The 27,827-nt window shown below is 43.0% G+C and overlaps 1 protein-coding gene and 1 long non-coding RNA gene across 5 annotated transcripts; one reads left to right on the top strand and one right to left on the bottom strand.

Moving 5' to 3' along the window:
• Nucleotides 1-87: 87 nt before the first annotated feature.
• SRPK1 (SRSF protein kinase 1) lies at nucleotides 88-27,827 on the bottom strand. Of its 4 annotated transcripts, none has more exons than XM_071768699.1 (16): nucleotides 27,416-27,827; nucleotides 27,221-27,281; nucleotides 15,230-15,363; nucleotides 13,189-13,297; nucleotides 12,702-12,789; nucleotides 12,423-12,510; nucleotides 10,948-11,054; nucleotides 10,089-10,254; nucleotides 9,125-9,150; nucleotides 8,475-8,685; nucleotides 7,824-8,222; nucleotides 6,332-6,432; nucleotides 5,321-5,428; nucleotides 3,937-4,006; nucleotides 3,466-3,558; nucleotides 88-2,616 (listed from the first exon to the last, which is right to left on the bottom strand). In XM_071768699.1, exons 1-16 carry the CDS (start codon nucleotides 27,810-27,812, stop codon nucleotides 2,432-2,434), a joined length of 2,343 nt encoding a protein of 780 aa, XP_071624800.1. In that variant the 5' UTR covers nucleotides 27,813-27,827; the 3' UTR covers nucleotides 88-2,431. The 4 variants fall into 4 exon arrangements, with proteins under 4 accessions (XP_071624800.1, XP_071624802.1, XP_071624804.1 ...); XM_071768701.1 differs by having other exon boundaries at nucleotides 15,230-15,348; XM_071768703.1 differs by lacking the exons at nucleotides 27,221-27,281; nucleotides 27,416-27,827 and adding an exon at nucleotides 18,642-18,987 and having other exon boundaries at nucleotides 15,230-15,348.
• Nucleotides 23,407-24,644, top strand: LOC139807577 (uncharacterized). The gene is made up of 2 exons (XR_011730617.1): nucleotides 23,407-23,804; nucleotides 24,431-24,644. It is a non-coding gene; the product is annotated as an uncharacterized lncRNA (long non-coding RNA).

Below are 27,827 nucleotides of genomic sequence, written 5' to 3'. Positions count from 1 at the left end.
AGAATTACTCAGTTATTAAATAATCTGTTTATTGTACGGCTTTCACAAAAGAAAAAAAAAAAAAAAAAAAAAGACAAAGCACCCAAGTAGAAAGAATAAAAATGTATTTTCCTTCAGGTTTTAGACTGACACAGCAAGTACAAATCCTTTAGTGTGAGCACTTTATGGCAATTTGGAAACTGAACAAAGCCCAAGTGAAGGAGCAGACAGTACAAGACTGAAACCCTAAAAACTCAGGGCTTCAACTCACAAGCTGGCTCTGAGCCTTGGCTGTCAGGGTACAAAGCCTCCTCCTCCTCCTCCTCCTCCTCCAGGCAGGGGTGGCAGAGGGCAGGATGGGAAGGAGCTCTTGGAGTCAAAGTGTGCAGACCCCATCCTAGGAAAAGTTCTTTTCTCACTCAGTCTCAAGCATAGGGGAGAGGGGAAGTTTTCAAGACAAGAGAAGAAGTTTTCAAGACAAGGTTTGCCCTGCCAGGGGATCTTCACAGTAGGTATTTTGGAAGCTGGTCCTGTCTGCAGCCCTGTAACCCTGTAACAGATATGTAAGTAACAGGCCACTGGAAAAAAATCCATGTTAAAGGGAAAAAAAAAAACCCAAAACAACTCAAATGAACAGTTTAAAAACTCTTCTGGTAGGTTACCTTCCTTTAATTTTAGACTAGGTGCATAGAGAACCTGACCTACCCCTAAGAGAACATGCAGCATGACTTGGATTAATAAGCCCAGTCAGGAGCTTGGACTGGAGAAACTCTTGTCAAGTGGATTAAATGACACCAAGGCTGATGGATGAATGATCCTTCTGAAGCAGAATTCCTAAACACACACACAAAAGTGACATGTAACAGTGGTCTTGGCAGCTTTGGCAAGGTAACTGTCTCAGAGAGCATCTGCAAGGCCTCCAGCATGGTCCTGCAGCAACTTCTGTCCTCTGAGAGCCACCAGGAATCCAAAGGCCTGTTTGGTCCAGGGTAAGGAAGTGCCTCTGAAGCCTCAGTGCTGCCAAATCTTGCTTTAGGATGCACTGAATCTGTAACAGGACAGGCAAGTCTAGAAGAAGCCATCATAAAACTATCAAACCCCACAGTGATTTAATAAAAATGAACCCATTTTCTCATTATATCCAGCCCTGTCTGAGGAGTTCACACAGAAACCCCACAGAAAGTTTTCACTCGGGGTAAACTCTAGGAACAGCTTCTAATCCAGTATCTACACAAGAAAGTCAGTTCTCTTCCACTTTTGCCAGCTCTCCTTGTGCTAATAGCCCAGAAAATAAAAGGCAGTCCCATCCTGGGAAATTATTTCTGAAGGCCAGCACCTGAAGCAAGTTAAACAAAAAAAGATCTTTACACTGGGCCTTCAAGTGTTGATTTTGAAAGAAGGGCTAGAGCATGGCTGTCATAGAGATGCTGCCACCCTTTTCTTGAGAAAAAGAGAAAAATCAAGAGCCAGGGTAGACTGAATCAGTGAAAGCAAATCTCTGATGGATACAGCAACTGCTTCAAGCAAGGCAAAAAAGTGCCAGTAAGGGATAAAAATAAAAAAAAAACCCTTAGAGCTCACTAAAATATTAGAAGAGCTGCCTGCAACACAGCAGCCAAAGGGTGCACCCAGCTCTATGCTGAGGATTGTGCGTTGAGTCAGCTCCAGTTTTTTGCTTCTTTTGCTTGTCAGCTCAGTCACAGGCATTGGAATAGAAAACATCAAGTTCAGAAACTATCCTGACTATCTGGGCACAGGGAAGGAAAAAAGGGAAAGGGCACTTTAGAGGAAGAAGTGAAGGATGCTAAACCCTAGGTTTAAATAGCTCTTTTGAAAAGATTTAAGCAGCTAGAACTAAAGAAAGAAAGGATACAGTAGACACCTAGAAAATGATGGAGGGTTTGGAGGTCTTTGCTCTACAGGGAACTAACAGCACCTGGGGGCCACATCTCACCCCATTGCTACTGGGTGAAGAGCAGGAATTTGACTCCTGAGTCAGTGAGATAAGGAGGTGTTTGGATCTTCACATCCCCCTGGTGAAGAAAAGAGTTGAAATTTATCTAAGGGAGCATTCTCTGAGCACAGGTGAGCTCACATCTGTAGCACACGGTGATTAACAGCAAGGAGACTCAGAAAAAAAAAAACCCAAACAACTTCATGTTGTAGGCAATTAAGTCTTTGGTGAAGCTCAGTCAAGGCAAACCCCAGATGATGCCCACTGGCTAAGGAGAGTCCCCATTGAGTCACACAGGCAAACTCAGCAGAACAGGTTAGATTTATCTAAAATCTTGGAAGCCTTGAAGGAAGAACTTCACATTGAAAATGAAGAAGGGAAAAAAAAACAAAAAAAAAACAAAACCAAAAAAAAGTAACAGATCTGGGAAGGGCAGCTGGGCACGTGTAGGCTATGCTGTAAACCAGAGGGTAGTGCTGTGGCATTGGGTTGAAGGCTCTAGGAGTTAAGCCAGGGGTGCCTGAGACACTCAGCTGCTGTAGCTCTTTTCTCTGGGATCAGCTCCAACATTGGTAACAAGAAGTCTGTGAATGCAGCTGCCTCATCTTGGGCCCATTCGTATTTTTCCACCAAGACTTCAAAAAGGCCCCAGGGCTTCAGTTTGGTGATGTGCTTTAGATCACCTAAAAAACAAGAGGGACAGGTTAAGTGCAGCTTAATAAAATAGGCTGAGGAGCTAAGCAAGGCAGACTGAATTCAGCAAGTGCTCACAAGAGTTGGGCATAGGGAGTATAAAAGGGTAGGGCATGCTGAAGGAAGAAATAAAATTATATTAACCCTCCTTTTCTATTTGCTTTTGAAGGCTGTTCTAGGAATGTACCTCTTTGAAAGCTGCTTTTTTTTCTCCCTCTTGTGTTATTTCTGATCCAGTATCAGCAAATATTGTTTAACTTCATTAAATCAGAGCATTTGGCATGACAGATAAACACTGAAGAGCTGACTTTGGAATACATGCAGCAGTGTTTGAGAAAGCAAGACACTACTAGTAAAAAAGGATTTAAAAAAAAAAAAAAGTAGTAATAAACAAGGTCAAAAACTTCTTGAGACTCAACACATTTCTGGGGCACTTAAAGCTTCTTTATGATAATGGTATAATGTGCCAGGTACTACTTTAGGTGATTGGCACACTAGAAGAGGAAGAAAGTTGTCTAGAGAAGACATAGAAGGTGAGCCAACACCTCTAGATACCAAAGATCAGCTAAATAAAGCCACATCAAGTCTGAAGTGGCTACAGCACTGGTTTTCTACCTGCTGCATTTGATCCCCCCCAAGATGTCAAGTACCAGCAGACAAGACAGCTGAGGCAGTTGGAACCAGCTGCAGTTTTACTGAGAAAGCCTTTCATAAGACAAAGGAAAGGCTTATAAAGGCATCTTTGCTGGCATCTATTGTTGTTATTTCCAGCCAGGCATTCTTGTGTATTTGGAGCAGGGGATGAGGAGAAAAATGACATTTGCTTTGTTTCCATTTACCTTTTTTGGTGAAAAACTCCTTGGAATATTTTCCTGCCAGAATGAGCTTGCGAGGTATTTTCCCCAGAAGTTCTATGATCAATGCAATGTGATCTGCATGTTTTCAAAAGAGAAAAAAAAAACCCAGCAATGAGATAAATCCACCCTTGTGCCTCATTTCCTTCTCTGGGATATAAGAACAAAGATATTACCTCCCTTAAAAACTGAGATTTGCCTTAAAAATAGGAAAAAACTTAAGGACAATTTGAGGCATAATCTGTTTGAGGAGACAGAGAACTCTGCAGTAAGAGGAGTGGGAAACACCAGAACAAGATCATGGACCTTTTTGCAGTGTTTTAGGTAAATAAAACAATTTAGGTAAATAAACTTTCTGCAAGGGGTGTCTGCATTGCTAACTGAGGACCATTCTGAAGAAGCATCCACTCTGTTTCATGTCCCAGTTTAAAAGAGGAAAGACTTAGACAAACACACCTTCATCCCGTGAGTAATCCACCCCAGAATGGGGCTCAAAGAGATAGTCTCCTGTTGCCAGCTCAAAAGCCTAAAACAAACAGAAAGGAGCAAGTTAAATCACTTTAATCCACTTCACAAACTTAGATGTGCTGCAGGCTGACTCTGCATATCTGAGCCAGAAGCAAAGAGGTGGGAAGAACAACCTGTAAAACCTCAGTGTGCCATTACCATGTTAAGATGTGCAATTACTTTGCAACATTTTAATGATTGTATTAAAAAAACCATCACAGGTATGGCTAAGATAAATCCTGGATTGTGGCATAATGCAGAATGGTTGTGTGAAATTGGGAGAAAATTAAGGCACTTCACAAGCTTTGCCTCTCTTCTATCTAAACAGCAATTTGCAAAATGATGTCCCATCCTAACTAATTAAAAAAAAAGATTCTCCCCCATCCCTCCAGATTTCAGATGTTCAAAAGCCATTTTTCAAACAGTTAATATCTGAACATCCATCTATAGATCTAAAAACATGTTTTAAATGAGAAAAACATTTGCATCCATTTCAGCTCACCACTCCTAAGTTCCAAGACACATTTACCCTCTCTGTATTCACTTTTACTCAGAGCAGTTCCTCTGTCCTTCTGTGGTCTCAGTTTCTTTAAGGACTTCTGTAGCCTAACTACAGCATTAGGCTGTAACCACTCACTGTAACCACTGCATAGCTTTGTCCACACATTCCACAGAGACAACACGACCACACTGCAGTCTGTCCTACCACATTCAGCCAAAAAATCACAGCTTGTTTTCCCAGAAAGCAAAAATGACTTCACTCGTTATTTTCTGAGCTTAAAAAATTAAACCCAAAGCTTTCATTTGTAGAAAACACAAAACTGAGCCACCAGAGAGGCACATGCAGGAACTGAATAGACTAATTTTATATTTTTAAGTCATTATATTCTATATTTGCTACTTGAGGAACAGCTTCAGCCTCATCTCAGCATTCACTCACATTATAAAGTGATTCCAAACATGCAGAGGATGAGGATGATTAAAATATGAATTTATATTGAAGACATGTGTGAAAGAGGGCTGGGTGCAGCAGAAAGGCTCTTTATATACACACATTTTGTCTTCAGAATGGCACACTTGTGTTTCACAAAGGCATATCTGAAACCTGCAGTGGTGTACAACAAAAGTGACTTCCAAAAGAAAAGCCACACGTGGCAAAAAACAAAGAAACAACTTTAGCATGGAAAAAGAGTCTGGAAGTTGGCTGAGCACTCCTGAGGGGTTTTTGCCAGGCTTGGCTAGTGACTGGGCAGTCCAGAGTGCCCAGAAAACATCAATTCCCCCCAAGTGCTCCACAGCCAGAGCTTAAAACCCCCTGGGTGACAGCACTCACCATGCACGCCGTGCTCCAGATGTCAGCAGGGGTGTTATAGCCTGAGCCTATCAACACCTCCAAGGATCTGTACTGCCTTGTCTGGATGTCTTCAGTGAAGTGCTTGTGCTGAAGAGAAGAAATGTTTTACTCAGCAGTTAAAAGACTGTTTAAAAGAGGAGAATCAACAACCTGGAAGGCCAGAGTAGATCCAAGCTCATTCCTGTGACATTTCACCTGAATTTTACATTCTCGTTAAACAGTTGTTTTTATTCCAGCAAGATCTGGTTAAATGCTCTACAGGAGACACACCTCCAGGAATTCAGAGAAAAACTCACAATAATAGAATAAAAAGAGACTTTTGTAAGCTGCCTCTCCTATCCTAATCATGACAGCCCATGATTCAGGTACCTTAAAGCAGATAAACAACACCAGGGTAGGAGATCACCTTGCCAGACACTGAAATTCTGAGTTTGAGACTCTCTCCCATAAGATCTGAAGTCTTTTGCCTTTTAAGACACCAAGTAAAATAAAAGCTTCTTTTGTTTGTAATGTCAAAGCAGTTCAGTGCAATTATCAAAAAAGAAAACTATGAGTCTCTCATGTGCTCATGAATCCCCTGAAATGGTTTGACAAGCTAATAACCCCCAGAACCAGCACATCAGAGCCACTGTTTGCAGCTTTCTCATTCACCAGGAGAGCCACAGACTCCTTCAGAACTTCCCCATGTGCAGATTTCTACACCTTGTGTGTGACACTGTTCCCAGGCCTGGTAGAAGCCATCTCATCACTGAAGAGGCACCCAGGACACAGGCTGGAATCCTGCTTTCAATGAACATTTCCTTCCTTGTGTCCCTGATTCCCCCTATTTTTTTTTATTTATATATGTTTCTACCCCTCAGCAGAGTTTCAAACTATCACCACACAAGCAGATCTAAAGACCCAACTATTTTATAGATTCTTTTCCATCTTGGCATCCTGTGGATGGATTAGCAGGTTTAAACAGTCCATGTGAAAAGATTGTGAACTCACCACCCAGCAGGCATTTCCTAGGTCAGCTATCTTCACTTTGAGCTTATCTGCATTCTTGGGCTCAAGAGGATTAAGAAGGAAATTCCCAGCAGTTGATTTTCCTAGAGACAACATGTACAACAGCTGATTAAAGCTCCATGGACAGTGGCACCATCTGTCATCCACATCCTGGAGCCTTCTCCCTCCCCAGGAAGGGTTTGTGTTTACAGATCAGAAACCTCCCCAAAGCCTCAGTCTGAGTCTGCACTGTGAATAACAGCACTAAAACCTTCAAGACCTATGAATGGTGTCACAAAGCAGAAGGACAAGTAAGCACATGCAAGAGGGACACAGTTTCTCAGCACTTTTTGCACAGCCTTTTAAGTGTCTGTATCCAGACAAGTTTATTTTTTAAATAAGGGCATTGCCAGAAACAAACCAAACCTCTCAACCTCTATTCTTCCTAAAACTCTGAAGGAGAGCCCACAGATTAGGGCATCTTCTTGACAGACCTATCACTCACTGCTGAAACACAGTTACAAGAGCTGAAGTATTCAGTGAGAAAACCTCAAAGTGGAGACCAAAACCACCACGTCACTAAATTACATCCAGCTGTAGCTCCAGAGCAATGTGGGAGAGAGCTGAGAGAAGCAAATTAAACCTAGAAGTCTAGCAGGGGCATCCAACTAAATGCAGTTCATTTCACAGTCTTTAAATGTCATTTGTTACTTTTCATCCACCTAAGTGCAAAAAAAAAAAAAAAAATGCTGCAGCTTTCTTTTTTAAAAAATTATTAATTTCTCCCTCCTTCTCCAAGCAGATATCCTTCATTTTGATTCCAAGATACAAAAAGGGCAATTTTATCAATTGATTCAAGTTTTTAAAACACACCCAGAATGTATTTCAACTGCTGTATGCTATTGTGTCTTATGTTCTCCTAAACCTACACGACTTATTTTTCTCCCTCCTAAAACAAATTATATTTAAATGAAAGCATTAAAGAGATTTTTTTTCCTACACTGTCTAAGCTTTGTTTCAGTCAGGCTGCATTTCCAGTTCTGGGAAATGATTTACTCATATCAAATAACTGAGAGGAGCTCTCTGCTGAATTTTAAGAACAAAACTATCAGAACACACTGAACAGTATTCATCCCATAATTAAACAGCCAGTGACAATTTGGAGACTTTTGTTCCTAACTGAAAATGAAAATCATGCAAGCAACACCTGACACAAAGGAGCAACTGTCCCTATACTGAAGAAGATTGTAATGCTAGTTTTAAGTGGAATAACTTACACACTCAATAGTAAAAAGTGAGGTACAACTACAATTGGAAGCTACAAACAACAAATGTCTCAGAGTAGGACTGTCAGGTTAATCACTCCTGGGAGAAAAAGGCTCTAAAGAAGCCTCCAAAATGGAGGCTCAAAAATGGAAGTGTCCATTACCACTTGGATGAAGTGGAACACAACTCTCCCAGATCAAGGCTCTCTTTCTCACAGGCTTTCTCATACCTTTGTTGTCTGTTGGGCTGTGATTCTCATTCTCATCCTCTGAAGGTGTTTCTGTCCTGATGCTTTCCTGCAAATGGTTCATCTCCTGCTCACTGAGTGCTTGCTCTTGGTTGGGGGTGGGCTGACACACCATGGAATCTTCTGGAACTAAGGGCAACGAGTCCGACATTGCTTTTGGGGGCCTGTTCTCTGAATCACCATTAGTCTGACTGTAATCACAGGTGTGGAAGTTCTCCTTTGGGTGACAACAGTCATTGGCATTATGAAGGTCATCCTCCAGCTGCACAGAGCCTTGGTTGCTGGAGTCTGGGAAGTCTGTCAGTTGGATCACTCCGTTGAGGTTTATTTCTGTCACACATTTTTCCACGCTGCTCTCCATGAGGACTGATTGCTCTTCAGCTGGAAGAGTGGGGGAAAAAAGGAGAAAATAGCACACTGTGTCCAAACAGAGAGCTGAGGGCTTGTTCAGTGAGCCCTCAGGAGGAGGTAACACTAATTAATTAATTGAGTTTGTAACTGGACATTTCCCAGTAGGAATTGGGGTGCACACAGGTGAAGTGACAGTGGTCACCTCTACTAAAGGTGCCCACTCCCACCAGCAGGAGTGAAAGGACAACACTGTGCTACCTCAGCAATACTTTAGGTCCACACCTGTCTTTTTGCTGATGTTTTCCTCTGGACTGACTTTGATGAGCATTTCCAGAGGGCTCTGAGCCTCTTCCTCCTCTTCAGGCTGTGTCTGCCCAGGGCTTGCTTCCTTCTCCATTTCCTCAATCTCTTGCATTCGTTTCTCTAACAACTCAGCCTGTCGTTTCTGCTTCTTTTTCAACTTCTTTTTCTTATTCTTTGACATTTTGTCAGCCTACACAGAAGCAAGCAGAGAAAATGGACTTAACATTTCATATTTCACTTTCTGAACCACATCATTTTAACCTATTTAGGAGCCAAGCAAGCAGTCTCGGATTAAAAAAAAATCTGGAGGCTGTTCTTCTCCCAAATAAAAAGTGAATTTCAAAGTTTTTGGAGCAGTTGCCTATGGTTTTTGTCAGTGTTTTTCTGTCCTGACTTGAGGGATCTCAACTCCACAGACCACAGCCACCTCAAGACCACCAAACCCACTGCTGGTTGTGGTGATTTGTGAGCTGATCCTACTTACAGCTCCCAGGCAGCACTGAAACTGATGCCTATGTCAAACACAACACTCTTCCTCCTGTTTTCCCCTCATGCTGACAGCATGATGAAACAATGCAGCAGATACTGTAAGCAGATGGATATTTACACACAGAAGCTATTACACTTACTGGTTTTGGCTGGGGTGCAGTGCTCACTGAAAGGGAAAAGGAAGATGAGTAAATTAGTATTTTTATAGTCAAAATGTCCAGCTGCATTCTTAAGATAAGCTTTTTCCTACATGGTTTGGTAACATGCTAAAGATACTGGCAAATGTTATTTAGAAGGCTCATTTCTCTACAAAAGTACTGCAAGACTAAAAAAAAATTAGAACGAGTGAATGGATAATTAAGATTTTGGATAGCAGACTTGCTTGGCTGATAGCAAAGTCTTAAACTTCCTGTCAGGCAGTTTCATTTACTGTATTATGTATCTTATGCAAATGAAAACATTAAAATACTAAAGTTACAGGAACTTCCCTGAGCTAAGCTATGCTGTGATGAGCTCAGCTCAGTATTAGTGTAGCAAGATTATGGCTGATAGAGACTTCCAATACAGGCAGCAGTAGTTATTGAAATCTATACTCTGGTACTGGTGGATATTCTGAGGAGGAATTGTTCCTCAGAGAAAATCTGCTCTCAGATCTTCAGTGCTGCCAGCATGTCAAGGGTTCCATTTGTGTTTTACAGCCTTCTGCAAACTGACAACAGGGAAATCCTCTTGTTAAGACCTCCATGAAGTGGAGCAAGGAAAGAAACTTTTGAGGAAAATGTGAGAAGTACCTCACCCCATTTTCACTCCAGCACTATTTTGAGGCCATTAGTGTTTCTGCAGGGTGTGCTCTCCAAGGCTGACTGCCTTTCCAAAAAAGCAGGTGCCAACATGCATCTATCCTCCCTCCATTTCTCTTAAACAAACAGCTGCCTCTGATCAGCTCTGAGTTCCCACTTCTGACCTAATTTCACAATTTGCACTTGGGCTTTCCAGGGGTTACTTGCATTCCACAGTACTCAGCCAGGGAGTTCTCCTTAATGAGATTTAGTGATGATTTAGGGATTAGGGGAAACAGCACCAAATTTTCAGGGCAAAAAGCACCTGCAGAGCCAGAGGGTGGGGGAGCTCCAGATCTCTGCCACTCTGTTGCTTCTGCTGCCAGCCTGCGGATGTACTGGTCATTAACACACAGCAGAATGTTCTCAGGTTTAATATCTGTGTGAATGATCCTACATTTGGTGTGCAAGTAATCCAGACCCTGAAGAACCTGCAGACAGGAGAGAAGGAAATGGACCGTTAGGAAAAGCAAAGAAGGAGCAAATGTGAAGTGAAAATGCAAAAATGCCCCTAGGCAGTGAACCTGTGTGTGAGAATCCTCCAGATTAGAGGTGATGTGATCAGTGATTCCAGAAAATACAGATTTGCATACAGATTTTAGTGATGAATTTAAAATGCTGTTTCTTTACCCTCGTAACTTGAGACTCATAGAATTATTTTGTTTGGAAAAGACTTTTAAACGATCACCAAGTCCAACTTTGAGTTGAAAACCTAATTTTAACAACCTACAATAAAATAATGCTTTCCTCCTCCCCTCTACCTCATGTGTAGAAAGATGTTGCTTGTTAGGCAACTGTCCAGTAGGAAAAACAGGTTTGTCTCACATTGTTAAGCACTGCACTTCTGTGACAGTTTATAAAAAAAAAAAAAAGAAATATTTGAACTTGAGGAATAACTTGAGTGTAAAAAGGTTAAAAGCAAAGCCAAGCTACCATAATGGTCAGAAAATAATTATCCATAACAGAAAGTTCTTGCAGCAGCAGAAGGAAATATTAATCCCAAAATTATTTTGTTGCAGAAGATGCACACCACTGATTTTTCACTTATTTTCTGGTATCTGGGAATGTTTAGTGAAAGAGTTCTCACTGGGTCGAGGGGAACAGGAGTCAGGACTGGAATTTACCTGTTTGATGATCTTTTTGACACAAGGAAGTGGAAGCCCTTGATAATTTGACTTGATGATCCACTTCAGGAGATGATGCCCTAGAACTTCAAACACCATACAGATATCTGGAATTCAGTCAAGGAAAAACATGGGACATCCTGAGCCAAGAAGCCCTGAATTCCTGAAGACTAAAGCTCAAAAGAAACCTACCCCAGTTACATGTTTTGTACTACAGAACCCTCATCCTTCTGCCACAGCTCAGAGAAGCTGCCTTCCTTACCAGCACCACCCTGTCCCACACATCAGGGCTGCCACCCAAAACCTAAAACACAAAGGGATGGAGCTGGTCAGGTCCTCATGCAGCACTTACAATCTCCTGCATGTATTAATATTTCCTGCTATAACTGAGAGAGCTTCAAGCCAGCAATGTATGGGGTTTGGAACAGCCTAGGCTCTTGCCCCAGGCAAAACTCAATGCCAGTTCTCTCTGTACCAGCATTACCTGAAAAGACAATGAAATTTCCATTTCATAAATCATCTTCAGAACAATTAAGTTGCTTTCTCCACCCTCCCTGGCCTCTTCACCAGCAAGACAAGTCTGGTCTTCAAAAATTACATTATTTCTTTTTTGTCTACAAGATCTCAATAACTACAGTTACTCCAGGGGCAGATTCTGTCCTGTGCCTTTGCTTTAGAAGCCAAACTTCTAGGATTTCACAGATTGCTTTTCCTTCTTCTCTGACAGAGCATGCATTTCTTTCTGAGGAGTGAAAGAAAACCAAAACCAACATTTAATTGGTGCTATGTACTGGAAAAAGTAATAGGACAAATCCATTACAGGGCTATTATTTTCTAAAAGTATTAGGAGGTTTATAACCTACAGCTCAATTCTCTGAAGCTGCCCAGTAATTCTCACTGAACAAAATTTCAAGCAGAAACATGCACAGAAGTCAAATTTTCCAGTTTTAAAGTCATTATTAGGACCTGCCAGAAATCACTGCCTATTGGAAGGTTGTTCATAAAACTACAAGGGATTTTCAACCAGCATTGATGAAGTCCAAGGTGAGATGCTTCTGTAACCAGAAAACCACCTTATTATCAAGTTACAGACTGCATATCTTTGCCATTTTTAATTACTGCTTTTAACATTTTGTACTGTTCTACTTAAATAAGGGGTTATTACCAGGCTGCTTGCAAAATTGAAGGGCTGACAGAGCTGGGCTCTCTTACCATGAAAATACTTCAGACACAAGGACATTCAGTCCTGATTCACACACCAGAAGCAGCCACCTCACTCCTGATGCTAAAAGCATGACTGAGCAGTGCTGTCTCCACCATTTCCCTGGGCTGAGTGACCACTCTGGATCTGAGCTGAGTTTTGAGGCAGATGATTCTACAGCAGGGTTCCTTGGGCAGTGAAGAGCATTGCCCCCAGCTTCTCAGCAAGCTGCCACCTTTAGGAAATATTTTCCTTTCTTTCCACAAAAGGATACGAGAGCCATTAACCCCTGAAATCTTGAAGTCATCTAATAACTGAACAACTCTCTCTTTACTTGGATCATTTGGGTCACTGTTGCGGACCTGCAGAGAAAAAGAGGATTAATTTTGTGTAGAATATGTTCTAAAGTCAGATCTACTGCACTACTGTTAGGTTCCAACCCAAATTCGTTGCACAGACAGATGATCCAGAAGTATCAAGCACGTGACTAATGGCAACTCCCCAAAATATGTTTAATGAAAGAATAAAAAAATAAAAATTGAATCCCACTCACCGATTTTAGCAACTTGATTTCATCCAGTGCTGTTTCTGTATAGTGCTCTGCACTCTTCACCACCTTCATTGCCACAAATCTCCTCCCTCTGTGCACACATGGTAAAGAAATTGGAGACTGTTAATGCTCATAACAAAGAACTTATTCTCCAGGATTATTCTAATTGTTTTGCCTCTAAGAGAGCTACTTGTTTAAGGCATCATGGAAAATAAGGTTAATAACTCAAGAAGAACATTTTTGGGTCTCTTTTTATACAACATCCATGTTAGTCATCTCTCAGAAAAGGTCAGGGTGCAGAACACAAGAGCATCCTCTCCTCATAGCTTGTCCTCTTACCTCCCTCCTCCTACACACTTTTGTGCAAAATACCAACCCAAACTTCTGTGTTAGGAGGTGGACAGCAAGGTTTTGTGTTTTTAAGTTAAAAAATGCTTTCTGAATGCTGTGCATTCCCACCAGAAACACCAGCTAGAACAGGAGGACTTACTGGATGTCCCAAGCCAGCCAGACAGTGGAGAAGTGGCCCCATCCAAGCTTCCGAATCACGTGGTATCGTGCATTAAAGAGATCTCCTATTTTCACCAGGTGATAACCACCTAGAAAAAGAGGGGGAAGTTTAAATATCATGAGATCACACAAATGCTGAAGGGCAGGAATGTGGAACCAGCACCACAGCTTGAGGCAGGCTTATACTACATGTTTACATTTACCTTATAAACAAATGCAAATGTTTCTCTAATTGGATCTTGCTGGAGCAAATTTATAGTATGTCAAAGAGCCCCCTAGCTGACTGAAAAGTTTTAATATAACTGGATTAGAATGACTGATTTTACCTCCTTTTCAGTGTAGGTCATCACTGGAGGATCACAAAAGATTATTTTCTCAGTGAAAGTATCTACAAGTTTGCTAGGCTGACCACCTTTGGAAAACACAGCTTATGATGCTGAGAAGATCAGTACAGCTCAATATCAACATTGCTTTTGCATGCTCTGTCCCCATAAAATAGGAGAGTACTATTGAGTTCCCCTTGCACCTGACTGAAAGGCACTTTGCCATTTAACATCACCACCAAAAATAGGAAAGACTCCTCCCTGCACTCTCTGTATCTCTCAAGGTGCTGACTATGCACGAGGATTTCATGATGGAAGCAAAGACCAAAAATGTCAAAGACACAAGGGCAGAAAACAGAATCACAAAATGGTAAGGGGTAGGAAGGGACCCCTGAGGATCACCTATTCCACCCCCCTGCTGGCAGGATCCCCTAGAGATGTTTGAGAGGAGCACATCTAGGTGGGTCTTGAATGTCTCCAGGGATGGAGCCTCCACAACCTCCCTGAGCAATCAATTCCAGTGTTGTGTTACCCTCAGAGTGAAGAAGTATTTCTTCACATTTAATTTAAATCTCTTGTATGCCAGTTTGTGTCCATTACCCTTTGTTCTGTCACTGCAGAAGGAAGAGAAGAATCTGACTTAAGGTGTGTATTTGAGGACCTGGAATTACACCCTAGATTTCAGGCACTTTCTCTTCAGTTGTGGTCAGCAAATACCACCCATGAAACACAAGCTTTGCCAGGAGGATTCAACTCTCCTAACTGATTGATTCACAAACAGGACAGGGAATTGCTGTCCATTACTTCAGGAGCTCAAAGCAGCAGAAATCCCTTTTCTTCCCTAAAAAGATTTCAGTTACTACAGTGACAGCTGCACCAATCACTAATTCACAGTGGCTTTCTTCTTCCCACTTGCTTTACAACAAAATCCACAAATACTTGGGTGGCATGCTAAAAGCCATGTAAATACTTTGAAGCAAAGCACTGAAGAAAGATCACAATTCAAGTTCCCTATTTGTACTTTGTGCTGTTTGTACTTTGCATTTTTTAACACATATATGAAATTTGTTGCATGCTTCTCATGTTCAAAAGACACAATAAATGGTATCAAAGTAATCTTACAAAGTGCTTGGAGGTTGGAGACACAGCTTCAAGTTTTAACTAATTGATCAACTGAATTTATATGATCAATGTTCTGCCTTTTTTGAAGTATTTGCTGTGTTAAAAAACAGCCTGACCCTTTTGACATTGAATTACTCTGTGGTGTTTGTTTGTTCTGTACTGAGTGAAAAGAAACAGTGAAAGACTGTACTTGCAGACACAGTTACCTCAAGAATGGATGCTCAGATGATGACCTTCTAAAGGAAATACTGAAGAATTTGAAAGATTTCAAAGTGCTCTTTTCCTGATGACAATCAAACAGCACCTGAATGCCTACTTTCTTTTACCAATTTTGAAAGTCCTCTAGCACAGAGGAGCAGCTTTAAAGAGCTGCATTAAAGACAGCTCTCCAACTCCCATCTTGACTGATACAAGAGGGAACCTTGGAGAACAGTTTCTCCATTTCAGCTTAGCTTGAAAAGTGTTTAAAAAATAATTAAGAGGGAGTCTTATTTTCATTCTCTATAGCAGATGGGACATCGAAGGAAATTTCTGATTACACTGAAAATCCTTCACCTTAACCAGAGAAGATCTCACCTTTGCAGTAATCATTTGGATCCTCTTGTTCATCATCATCTGATCCCAGGATTTCTTCCTCTTGCTCTGGAAGATCATTCTCTGAATGAGCAGCAGGGCCCCGATGCTGATTGTCGGGTCTGAAAGAGAACACACTGCATGTCTCACAAAAGTTACTCTCCAGTTCAGGAGCTGCCATTTCACACAAAGGTTTGCTCATCATGGAGGAGTTTTTTTCAGAAAAACTATTTTCATATTTAAATGCTTTCACTCCTAGGCTAGTGTAAAAGTAGATAAATACAAAATTTTCATAGACTAGTGAGAAATACAAATTACTGCCCCAGATTCACTTTTATAAAAGTGAGACAAAGAAAAGACCAGACAAGATAGCAAGTCAAAAGCTTTGTGATCCCAGCAAAACATCAGTCTCTTTGAACACCTTCTCAGTCTTTCATCCAGTGAAGACTCTTCTAAAGCATATTTATATTATAAGATGTTACTTTGTATAAAACCTGAAGATTTAAATGTTGATTAATGTTATTTTAAATACCAACAAAGTAATTCTTACTCCTTTGGAAAAAAATTAAACAAGTGGTTTAGAACTTGTGCCCTTTTGTCCCTTTCACCTTCAAGATCAAATGAACAATCCTTCTGCTTGCAACACTTTAGAACTCCAGAATTCCTAATATTGCTCTTAAGTCTCCTGTGCCCATGTGATAAGTTGCATTTCCAGTTTGCCTCTTTGCTGAGGGTCTATGGGTTTGTTCCAGTTGCCTGAACATGGGGAGAAGGAGTACCCAGCACAGATGCTGTGTGAATCCTTCTGAGAGCTTGTGATGGCAGAGGCTTTCAAATCAGGCACCGAGATGGTTATTTTTGTTTCACTCCCACACCCACAAATAAACCCATCAGTTTGGTGTGTAACTTTTCACCAAATGTGCTACTCTCAGCTCCTGCTTGTGAGGATCACGTTGGCCAAGGCCACCTCACCACTCTCCTGTATCCAAGCCCTGTTGAAGCTCCCTGAGCTACCTCCCCCTGAGCCTCAGCTTCTCCTGCCACACTTACAGCCAAACACCTCATTAAATGATTCCCCCACACCAGGCTAAGTCCTTTACAAAGCATTACAGGGAACAGCTAAATGTTTAATCTTCAATATCCTTTTGTAGAAAGCAAGAATTCGTAACAAAAACAATGCCTACAACCTATCAGTAGTGGGGAGACAATGGCAAACAACTGCAGGATGTTAACATTAAGCTTTCTTTTCTTAGAACTTTGAGATATTAAACAAAACAACAAGGCTGAGGCTGTCTGAAGAGGTGGGCAAGAGATTTCTTCACAGCAATGACGTCCAAGCAGGAGAGAAGATTCTTCCCCACGAGCTTCTTGTACTGAAATCCTTGTTCCAGGGAAGCTGCAGACAGGTCCCAGACCTCCCACCACCCCACCTCAAATCCCACTTCATTTACTCAAAGAAGGAGTAGCTGCTGAGACAGGCACTTGGTCCTGCCAAGGCACATGGGCTTTGGGAAGCAGTTTTTGTAGCTCCTGACTGAGCTGGAGCCCTCTGCATCATATGGTGGCTGTGCTAATGGGACAAAGAATATTTCTGGTTGGAGTAGTTAGAGAGCAGAGTGAGGGACCAGTATTTACACACTCGTGCTGAGACTTCAGACATGAAATAAATCAGGTTCCATTACACTACAGCCATCTTAAGTATCTCTGGAGCATGAAAAAGAAGAAATCACCCATTCAGTCTGCTTGTGACTAAACTTGTAGCCATTTACCATGGGGAACATTAAAGCAAAGAGGAGCTACAAAGGTCATCCCAGGCACAACCAAATTATCCAGCATTTACTTTCAGTCTGCTGTCAGAGCCACTAAGTCCCCCTGGGTTTTTTCATTCAGGAAGAGATAAGCAACACAGATTAGTGCTCTCAGACCAGGAACCAAGACTACCAGACAGTCCATTCCACAGCTGCCAGGCTAAGGAGATATTTATTAACAACCCCCCAGATTGATTCAGCCCCAAGATATTTAATATTTTGACTTTTGCCCCTCTGTGAGCCACTGGATTACAAGCTGGGGGAAGGAAAAAAGGAAACTGGGAGGGGGGAAAGTCTTGGAGGTCAAAAAGCTGTTTTAGAAATGCTGCACCCCTTTGGGGACAACTGAGCTGCAAATGAAATCAGAGACTGTCCCTAAATTAGAGCAGGTGACAAAGGCAAGAAAGGGCCATGGAGAGAATGATTGAGGGGGAGAACAGATGCTCATGTAGGGTAAAGAGAACCAGAACACAGAATAGGGTAGAAAGGAGAATTTAAACCCAGTAGCCACACCCAATAGTGAAGAAGAATTCTCCCCAGTGCTGCTTCAAGATTTGATTTTTTTTTAACTGGTTGAGATGGAGGGGATTAGAAGATATTCAAAAGAAAATTCCTCTTAAGAACCACTGATGCAGACAGAAACATCATGCCAGTCTGCAACCCAAATGCTGCTCAATAGTAGTAATTTCATGCATCAAGGAAGAAGTGACTGGAAGCACTAAACCCCATTATCTTGAAAGCTTTCTGCACCCCTCCTAAAAAGGGGCTGACAAATCACACTGCTGACAACCTTGTACCTGACACACCCTCTGGTCTGCATCTGAGGCTGTCCTGAAGGTCCAGAAGCATTTTGCTTGTGTGTTATAATCTATTATACAGATAGAGAGCTGTATTCAGGTCACAGGCATTTCTAAGGTGCTATTTCCTTTATGAAATCACCTCCAAAATACACCTTATTCCTTTGCCTCCCTGTGAAAGCTCGTTAGGTTTTATTACATCCCACCACCTCCTTCCCCCAAGGTGACCACGTCAGCTGCAGATACGGATTAAGAGAGAATTAATCAGTGCAGAATACGTATTAATACCAAAGAAAAACTGATACACCAAAGCCACAACCCTCATCTGTCTGCTTTGCTCACAGACAGCACTCTAAAAGGCACAAAAGGCTGCTAAAACCAAGAGAAAAATCCATACTCTATTTAAAGATGCCAGCTGTTAGCAATATTGCAAAATGCAGATGAAAGATTTGAAGAGCCTATGAAAAATGGTTAAAAGTTCATACTTTGAAAGAAACCAAGTGTTCTAGGGTACTTTTTTATGGCCTCCTCTGTTCTACTTAAGAACACCTTGATCACCATTTACTTTGGCTCTCTCAACGTGCTAATTAATCACACCCTGGATTTTCAGGGTCTCTCTGCAACCCCCCAGCATTATTTTACTGCAGGAAAACAATGTGGAACAGCAATGCCAAGGCACAAGCTCCTTTATGGAATTCCTGTGAATCAATACTTAAGAGACCCTCCCTGAAGTCCTTATCCTCAGGAATGCCTAAAGAACTGCAAATTCATGAGACAAAAAAATAAAAAACCAAAAAGAGGGTAACCTACCTGCAGGAAGCACGACCCCCCATTGATAAAGATATTCCTGGTGACAGCCCAATCGTTTTCGAAAGAGCCATTAAAAATCCAAAGGCAGGAAGCACATCGGAGGGGATGGTTCTTCTGGAAGGCAGCAAAGCTTTGTGCAAGAGTGAGGGAGAAGAGGGCTTTGCCTCCACCACCTAGCTGCAACTGCACAGCACTGCATTGCAGGTACAGGGCCTTGCAGCAAGGCTGGGGGCTGCTCCCAGCTCAGTGCCCTGCGAATTCAGTCATGTCAGGGGGCTGAACCTAAGGAGGTTCATCTGCTCTTGATGTTCCCTGGCCTCCAAATTTTTCCCACTAATGAAATTAGCAATTCAGGCAGATACTTTGTTTCATCTTGCTGAACAAGCCGGTTTTATTTGCCTATTCAATAGTCCACTGGATTCCAAGTGAAGATGAGGATCATGGTAATTGCTGAAAGTCCAACCCTTTTGATACAGAAATGCCAGCACAGTCACACAGGAGAGGAAGGGCGTTCAAAGTGAAAATGGATTTTCTGAAGTAATTCCAAACCTCCCTATCCAGAGCTGCGAGAAAAACTGATCCTTTATGCTTAAAAGTAACAAAAAAAAAAAAAAAAAAAAAAAAATCCCAAAACCAAACTAAACAAACAAACAAAAAAACCAGGAGTAAAATCTTCCTTTAAAAGGTGAACAGAGTATTTTTACAGTAGCAGGCACTTAACATCTCCCTCCGACCACGTAGAAGAATTACCAGCCATTTCCTGTGCCTGTTTATCCTGCTGGTTTATGTAAGTGATAGGGGAAACAAGTCAGCAACAACGTGACACAGCAAGTAATAATTTAGGGATTTGGTTTTTTTCTGCTAGACTGTTGATAAGTGAAAGGCACCACGGACCCGTTTTCGACCAAGATGGATTAATCTGATTGCATATCTAAAATATATTCACTTTAAAAGCTCATTTTTAACACTTTAGCATTACCAAACCCCTTGATATCAGAAGAGGTGTGCTAACAGCATGCAAAATTTTCCACTGTAGAGAGAATTCTGCTCCAGGTCTATTGAATGTATCAGCTGACAACTCTGCTCACCTCTGCAGAGCAGGGTCACAAACAGTTATTTGCAGGAACTAAGATTTCAGTCACTCACTTGTTCCTTACAAAAGGTGTTCAAGTTTGTATTCTCTCTCCAGGTTGCCATAAAATCACTTATTTGGTCCACACACTAAAAATAAGGCAAGAAATTATTAAGGAGGCTCCTCCATCACACAATGTGGGTTCTTACAGGTTTGCACTGAGGCAGATCCAACAGCATCAGGAGGATAAGAAGCTGGCAGACCAGAACCATGCCCCTTAGTGCAGGGAAACTGCAACTTTCTGGGTGCTGCTGAGTGGCACCAGGACATGCTCCTCACTGCTCTGTACATTTCCAGCTGAGCCATCCCATCAGCCAAGTCTCCACATGCAACTTCACTGTCAACACCCACAACTTGTTTTTCCCAGCCCAACAACTCACATCAAGCACTTGGAGAGGTGGTGTGGTTCTCCTAGTTGAGTGACTTCCTCAAAACTCTGCTCTGGACAGGGAATCAATCTTTTTCCTTGTCCCTAGGCCAGCAGAAATTCTGTCTGTGCTACCTGCTTTGGAGAGACACAAAACCAGACCTCCCCTTCCAGCCTCCAAGCAAGGCAGGCAGTGTCCTACTTGATCCAGATCACTTTTGTCACACCTCTGACTCTTAGCTGTGTGCTAACAAAACCCACACTTTCCTTACTCCTCCTCCCTTTGCCATTTGCAGAGCTGATGCCTCTCTGGAGGAAACCAAAGGTAACTGCTTTTCCAAATGATTTTTAAGCAGCCTGCAGTACAATCTTTATCAACACTGTCATTCCCTATTTGGAAGCTCAAATTACACCCATGAAACATCCCCAAACAGAATTCAGTTCAGGGAATGTAAGAAATGATGAACCAAGCTCCTGCTGTAGGAGATGCAGATAAAAGGACTTTTTTTTTTGCTTTCCACCTTTACCCATGATTTCCAGGGCTGTCCACCCACTGCATTGAGACCTCACCTTAAGTGCTCTTAAGGATTCCTTGTTTTCATTTGGAGAAGAGGGAAAAAAACCCAAAACAACACAAACAACACATCCATGGCATGGTGAAAAGCCAGAATTTAAAATCTCTCTCCTGTTTTCACTCCTGTGCATCAAGACAATGCCTCTTTAAGGGAAGGATGCTTGCCAGACTGCATCTCATTACTATTCCCTACTGCCTGAAATTTCAAGATCATGTTAAAGCACATCCAGTCAGATGACTGCTCCTGGTGCCAGCCTCCAACACACTCAGACAGAGATCTGCTGGCAAACCTCCTGTGTGATAAATGTTGTACCTGTTTAGACCCAAACTTACAGCAGGAATTCAAGCCTGAAATTACAGAAGTACCCTCCTGCTTGTATCTGCACCTCTCAGCTCCAGAAATGGGACTTGGAGGAACTGTAAATCACAGATTGTGGGGGACTCATCTACAATCTATAAAATTTTGTGATTATTGTAATTCATTCACTCTTCCATCTCTGTTTTTCTGAATAAAGAACTGCCAGCATGGCAGATCCACAATAATTGCTGCTGTACTTGCTCCAGAATACCAAGTGGAAAGCTCAAAGAGGACTGGAGATGGTCAAAGCTTCAGTTTTGGAAGAATGGTGCACAGGAGCATCAAGAAATACTTTTGTTTAACAGACCAGTGGGAGTTCATTGTGAGGAGAAGTAATAAGAACACAACCAATGCACAAATAAAACAGGCCATCAAGTTTCCTGCTCCCCATCCCCACTCCCCCACACAAGCACTTAACAAGACTGGAGAGATGGGCTGACTCCAATGGGATGAGCTTCAACAAGGCCAAGTGCCAGGTCCTGCACTTTGGCCACAAGAACCCCATGGGGAGCTCCAGGCTGGGCACAGAGTGGCAGAAAGGGAGCTGGGAGTCTGGATTGCCAGGAAGCTGAACATGAGCCAGCAGTGTGCCCAGGTGGCCAAGAAGGCCAATGGCATCCTGGCCGGTATCAGAAACAGCATCACCAGCAGGTCCAAGGAGGTGATTCTGCCCCTGTGCTCAGCCCTGGTGAGGCCACACCTTGAGTCCTGTGTCCAGTTCTGGGCCCCTCAGTTCAAGAAGGATATTGAGGTCCTCGAACAGGTCCAAAGGAGGCAACCAAGCTGGTGAAGGGACTCAAACACAGATCCTATGAGGAGAGGCTGAGGGAGCTGGGGGTGTTCAGCCTGAAGAAGAGGAGGCTCAGGGGAGACCTCATTGCTCTCTACAACTCCCTGAAAGGAGGATGGAGCCAGGGGGGGGTTGGTCTCTTTTCTCAGGCAACTCTCAGTAAGACAAGAGGGCATGGTCTTAAATTGTGCCGGGGGAAGTTCAGATTGGATATTAGAAAGAATTTTTTCATGGAAAGGGTGATCAGACATTGGAACGGGCTGCCTGGGGAGGTGGTGGACTCTTTGTCCCTGGAGACATTCAAAAAGCAACTCGATGTGGCACTCAGTGCCAGGGTCTAGTGACTGTGGCAGTAGTTGATCAAGGGTTGGACTCAATGATCTCTGAGGTCCCTTCCAACCCAGCCTATTCTATGATTCTATGATTCTAAGCTGTTTGTAGAACTGTCTGCTATTCCAGCTCTGACAAACCAAGGGAATTCCATGGAAACCAGCAGAGCTTCAGTTGTGTCCTGTCAAGAGTCTGACAATCACTTCTGTATTTGAATGAAAAATAAAAAACCTTGTGGGAGAGGCATTCTGGCTCTGCCTTAAATGTATGTTCAGATACAAGAGTTGTAGCCCTGGTAGTAATTATTAAATTAGTGTGTGGAGAACAGAAACCATGATCCTGATCCCAGGTAAAGTTTTGGATGAGGAAGTTGAGGAAAAACCTGAGCAGGCTCCCAGAACTCCAGGGCTCCTCCAAACCAGCAGGAAAGGGATACACACAAGGCAAGCAGTAACAAAACTGGAAACTATCAGACTCTAGTAGGAATTTTCAGCCCCCCAGAGTGCACAGGTAGAAAAATTACCAACCTGCTCATCTCTCATCTCAGTTCTATTGAGAAGAAAGAAGGAAGTGAGGTTTCTCTGCATGTCAAAAGTCTGGCCAGAAAATTACAGATAACTGTAAATCAACTTCTTTTCTTAGAAAATTATCTATAATACAGCACTATTTGGTCAGTTTCTTGTCTGTTTCCCTAACTGCTTTTAATCTGGATGGATTTTTAGTCCAGTTTTTAAACTCAAGGACTTCATCTCCAAAGTAACTTTTAGAGTAAATTTTTCCTAGGACAAAGAGAACAGTTTGAGCTTCTAAAGGTTTGCAAGATACAACGCAGGCAGAAAAAAGCCACAGTATTTTCCTGGCAATTATGGTCTAACAGTCAGAAGTGATTCCATTACAAATTACCAGAGCTGCTGGTAAATAAAGTACCATCTCTATTTATATTTTTGCTCAAGTAGAAGCTTGTATTTTCAAACAGAAGCATAGTTTTGAGGTATACAGCAGATCTACTGGGTTTTCATTCCAATTGCACAACAGTCTTACAGCACAGGACATTAATCTGTTCCAAACAAAAGCACACAGATGGCCTGCTCCAGCATCACTCCAGCCAGGATGGATGTTCTGTCCACATTAGAGATACCACAAAGGCACATTCCCTTCCAGAGAGACCTGGGATCTTTAAAAAAAAAAAAAATTAAAAAAAAAAAATCAAGCTTTTTAGCCTGCAATGCTTCCTAACAGCCAGGACCTGCACTCCAAGCACACACGTGGCCTGGTTTGGGCTCCAGGACCTGCAAAGGAAGATGCAGCCACCTCGTGGCCGATGAAAGGTTGAGCTGCTGGGACACCCATAACTCCTTCCTCCTCCTCCCGTGTTCACAGACATCCCCTTCCAGTGCAGCTCAGGGAACATCACAACCCAGAAATTCTGTTTCCAGTTGTCTAGAAGGAAAAGCAACTCCTCCACCTTCCCAAGGAGCAGGGAAAATGTGACACCTGGAATTTGTCTGCCAAAGCCACACTGCAAGGATAGGAGTAACTGCTTCAAACTACCTGCAAAAACCACCTCCATTTGTGCCCATCAGGCAAAACCAGCTACTCGAATGCACCTCAAGTTCAGCCATAAGGTTTACACTAAGTTATGAAAGTTTTAGTTAAAAAAAAAAAAAAAAAAAAAAGGAAGAGAAAAGAAAAGGAGAAAGGAAGAGAAGAGAAAAGAAAAGGAGAAAGGAAGAGAAGAGAAAAGAAAAGGAGAAAGGAAGAGAAGAGGAAAAAAAGGAGAAAGGAAGAGAAGAGGAAAAAAAGGAGAAAGGAAAAGAAGAGGAAAAAAAGGAGAAAGGAAAAGAAGAGGAAAAAAAGGAGAAAGGAAAAGAGGAAAAAAAGGAGAAAGGAAAAGAAGAGGAAAAAAAGGAGAAAGGAAAAAAAGAGGAAAAAAAGGAGAAAGGAAAAAAAGAGGAAAAAAAGGAGAAAGGAAAAAAAGAGGAAAAAAAGGAGAAAGGAAAAAAAGAGGAAAAAAAGGAGAAAGGAAAAGAAGAGGAAAAAAAGGAGAAAGGAAAAGAAGAGGAAAAAAAAGGAGAAAGGAAAAGAAGAGGAAAAAAAAGGAGAAAGGAAAAGAAGAGAAAAAAAAGGAGAAAGGAAAAGAAGAGGAAAAAAAGGAGAAAAAGAAGAGGAAAAAAAGGAGAAAGGAAAAGAAAAGGAGAAAAGGAAAAGCTTGTAAGCCTACAAACTTTTTTTTTAAAGAAAGGCTTTTCTGAGTGCCTCTGGGAATCAACTGCCTGAGATGTTCACACCTCCTGAAATGATAAAATTAATACATCACACACTCCCCAAATAGCTTTCAGCAAAGCTATCTTTTGGCAGCAGCACTGCAGTAGCCTACATACCAAACTCCCTGGACTTTATTAGCAACTACAGCTTTGATATTTCCTGACACATTCTTAATATTAAAGAAAAAGGCAGAGGAGAAACTTGCCTCTTTTTTTTTTTTTCTAGAAATCATTTAAATCCATTTTATTTTTAACTCCTTGCCTTTTAAAGGCTGAGCTCAGCAGAAATCAATGCTTCACTTAAGGCCACAAAGCAGCCCAGTGACAGCCAACACTGACACTCAGGACCTCACTATCTCTGGGCTTGCTCTTCATCCCCCCAGGCATTCAGCTGGCACTCCCCCTGTCCTTCCTCCTCCTCAACTCTCAAAAAAAATGGTTTAATAGCTCTTCAGCTGCCCAGATTTGGGGTGTTTTACAGGACACAGGTACCTCATGCTTTCCTCTCACCAAGCAGCTTTGCCTGCTCTCTTTCTGCTGAAGAATATGTCAGGATCTGGCACTTGCTCCTACCAAATAAAGGTTTTAAGAGAGGAAAAATGGCAAGAAATAGGAACAGCCTGAATTTGTGGGAAATGAAGAGCTTTGTGACCTTCCCACAAAAAAAAAAAAAAAAAAATAATCCATATAGACAGAACTGTAATTAGGATTTACAAGGGCTTTCTGGAAATAACCTGTTTAGGCTGGTCTTATCTGAACCCAAATAGTAGCAATTTTAACTACTGCTGCTGAAAAAAAAAAAAAAAGATAACTTTGTACTATACAAGGTCCACTTTGATTATTTTAACCTTTCCAGGTGGCTTTTTTTCCTGTTTTTAAAAGGACTGGGTTGATAGAGAAACTTTAAGCAGGTACAGCTAATTCTGAAGGGAAAAATATTCTGAACTGCTGCTTTAAATCCCTTCAAAACATTCTTTGCATTTTTATCCTTACCCATAATAAGATAATTCCTAATACTTACCAACATTAACCTTTTATAATCAGCTGCTGCATACTTTTTGCTGTCTTTCATACAGAAAAAAATTCCATGTGTGTGCTCTAACCACCTGCCACCAAACAGCAGAGGCTAAAAGGATGTTCCATCTCATTTTGAGCTTAGATTTTATCAAAAGTCTCTCAACAACCCAGTTAAGCTTATTTTAGAAGGTTTAACTAGAGCAGCTTTGTATTTAAATAGAATAAATGTCATGGAGCTGCACCTGAAGTTAGAGGATGACCCTGGGTTCTTTTTGCTTTAAGGTATAAAAGTGCATGAAGGTTCCTTGAATTTCTGAGGTAGGATCTACCAGGAAACAAACAGTTTAACACAAGTAGTGTGGTTCTCCACTTAAATCAAGGTTACTGGTAAAAATCAACAGCTAAAGTGGAAGTAAGTACCTGTTTTAGCTAGTTTTGACTAGGTTTTTTTTTAAAAAAAAAAAAAAAAGCAAAACCACAGGCCAGCACTGAAAGTTACCATTCAGCAACTTCAGAATTTGCAAAGACAACACCAGTCCTTCCAACTGGGGACTCTGGTGGCAGAGTCAGCACTGTTTGTCTGCAGCTGGCCAAGAAACAAAGCAGCAGACAGAGAGCTAAAGGAGCAATTATTCTTTCAGAATTCAGGATGCAGATGGTACTACAGAAAGAGGAGAGCTCTTCAAAACCTGTCCTCGTGCTATCATCAAAAAAATACCAGGAATATCCACAAAAACAACATGCACAGGTCCCAGGCAGCTCCATTACAGCTCTTCACCCCTCAGAAGCCTCATTGCAAAACAACTGAATCTTTGCTGGAGACAAACAACAATTTTTTTTTTAACTGCTATGCTTTGTCAGAAGAAATTAGTAAGAAAACACTTCTCCAGGCCTAAAAAACCCCTCCAACTCCCACCTGAAAGCCTTGCTTCTTAATACAACTTCCTAAGCACCAGTGAGTATAAAACCTCCTGAGGTACCAGAGATTTTAAACAAATAAGCAGTGTTTTACTGAGCATTAGGAACTGGCTCTGGGATTTACATCATCTTTCACTAGAAAGGGATCCACGAGCAGCACTGAATGCAGTCTGGTGGGAACCATTGTTTGGTATTTTAACTTTTTATATCTGCATCCAAAACTTTACCACATATAAAGGCTTGTGAAATGCCTGAGGTAGGAGAGAAGCCACACGAGAGCATCAAAGTTAGGGAAAGAAGTAAGCAACGCATCAGAGCCTTCTTGTGGCAAGATAAGAAAGAAAAAAAACAAAACAGGGGAAGGGAAAGAGAGCCAAGAGAAGGATCCAGAGATCGGAGGGGACACTGGGCACAGCCTGGGGCCCAGGGATGGAGCCGACCAGGCCAAAGCACCAGAGGCAGCGGGTGTGAGCAGGACGGCAGCTCCATCACCCAACTCCGGGGCAGGGTGAGAGCCCCCTCGGCACCCAGACCGCTCCGCTCCCCACCCGAGAAACCCGGGCAGGGGCCGGCGAGGAACCCTGAAGTCCTGAGGAAACCCAAGCCCGGCAAAACCCGCCGCCCCGGGCCACCAGCCGCGCCGGGCTCCCCGCGAAACGTGGCTTCAATTAAAGCGGCGTGAAAAACCCGCCCGGCCGGAGGGGTTTGCAGGCTCCTCCGCCTCGGGAGCGCCGGGCTCGGCAGCGCTCTCCCTTCAGGGAAGGCCGGGAGGTAACAAAGAGGCGTCGGGAGGCAGCGGCCGCCTGAGGGGAGCCGGGGCCGCACTTACTTCCTCTGGGCCTTGTCCTTCTTGGCTTTGGTCCGCTTCTTTCGGGCCTGCAGCGCCAGCACTGAGGGAGAGAAGGGGAGAGAGCGGGGTGAGGGGCGTGGGCGCAGGGTCCCGGGGGGGTGGTGGTGGTGGTGGTGGTGGTGGGGGTGTTGTGCGTGGGGTGTGCGGGTGCTGGGCTCGGGGCTCCCCGCTCACCTTTCCGCTCCATCTCCGTCAGGGCCGGGAGCGGCGGCTGCCCCGCGCGCTTGCGCCCTGCGCCCCCTCCGCCGCCTCCGCCCCTCCTCGCGCCCGGCGCGGGCAGGAGCACGCGCAGCTGCGGCGGCCCCGCGCGCCCCCTGGCGGCTCGGAGGGATCCGGAGGAGCCGCTGGGGGAGGAGCTGAAAGAGGCGGCGGAGGCTCCGCCCCCCGCCTCGCGCTCCCGGCATCGCCCCCGCGGCTCCTCCTCCTCCTCCTCCTCCTCCGCCGAGGGGCGGGGCTGCCCGCGAGACGGCTCCGCCCCCAGCGGCGGCGGCGCCATCGCCATCGGCTGCTGGCGCGCGCCGGGACCCTCGCGCTGGGGCGAGGGCGGGGCGGGGGACGGGAGCCCCCCCATGGCGGCTGTGACGTC

This window comes from Heliangelus exortis, chromosome 25 (assembly GCF_036169615.1).
Source record: "Heliangelus exortis chromosome 25, bHelExo1.hap1, whole genome shotgun sequence".
NCBI classification, from domain to species: domain Eukaryota; kingdom Metazoa; phylum Chordata; class Aves; order Apodiformes; family Trochilidae; genus Heliangelus; species Heliangelus exortis.
This window is presented reverse-complemented; position numbering and strand designations above follow the sequence as displayed.

Bases quoted from the DNA above. Each gene is read 5' to 3' on its own strand.
- SRPK1 (XM_071768699.1), bottom strand. From the start codon at position 27,812: ATGGGGGGGCTCCCGTCCCCCGCCCCGCCCTCGCCCCAGCGCGAGGGT. The intron at 10,255-10,947 runs GTAAATTCCAGT...TCCTGTCTGCAG, and splicing joins TCAAAAAGATCATCAAACAG to GTTCTTCAGGGTCTGGATTA. The intron at 2,617-3,465 runs GTAAATGGAAAC...CTTGTTTTTTAG, and splicing joins GGAGTTTTTCACCAAAAAAG to GTGATCTAAAGCACATCACC.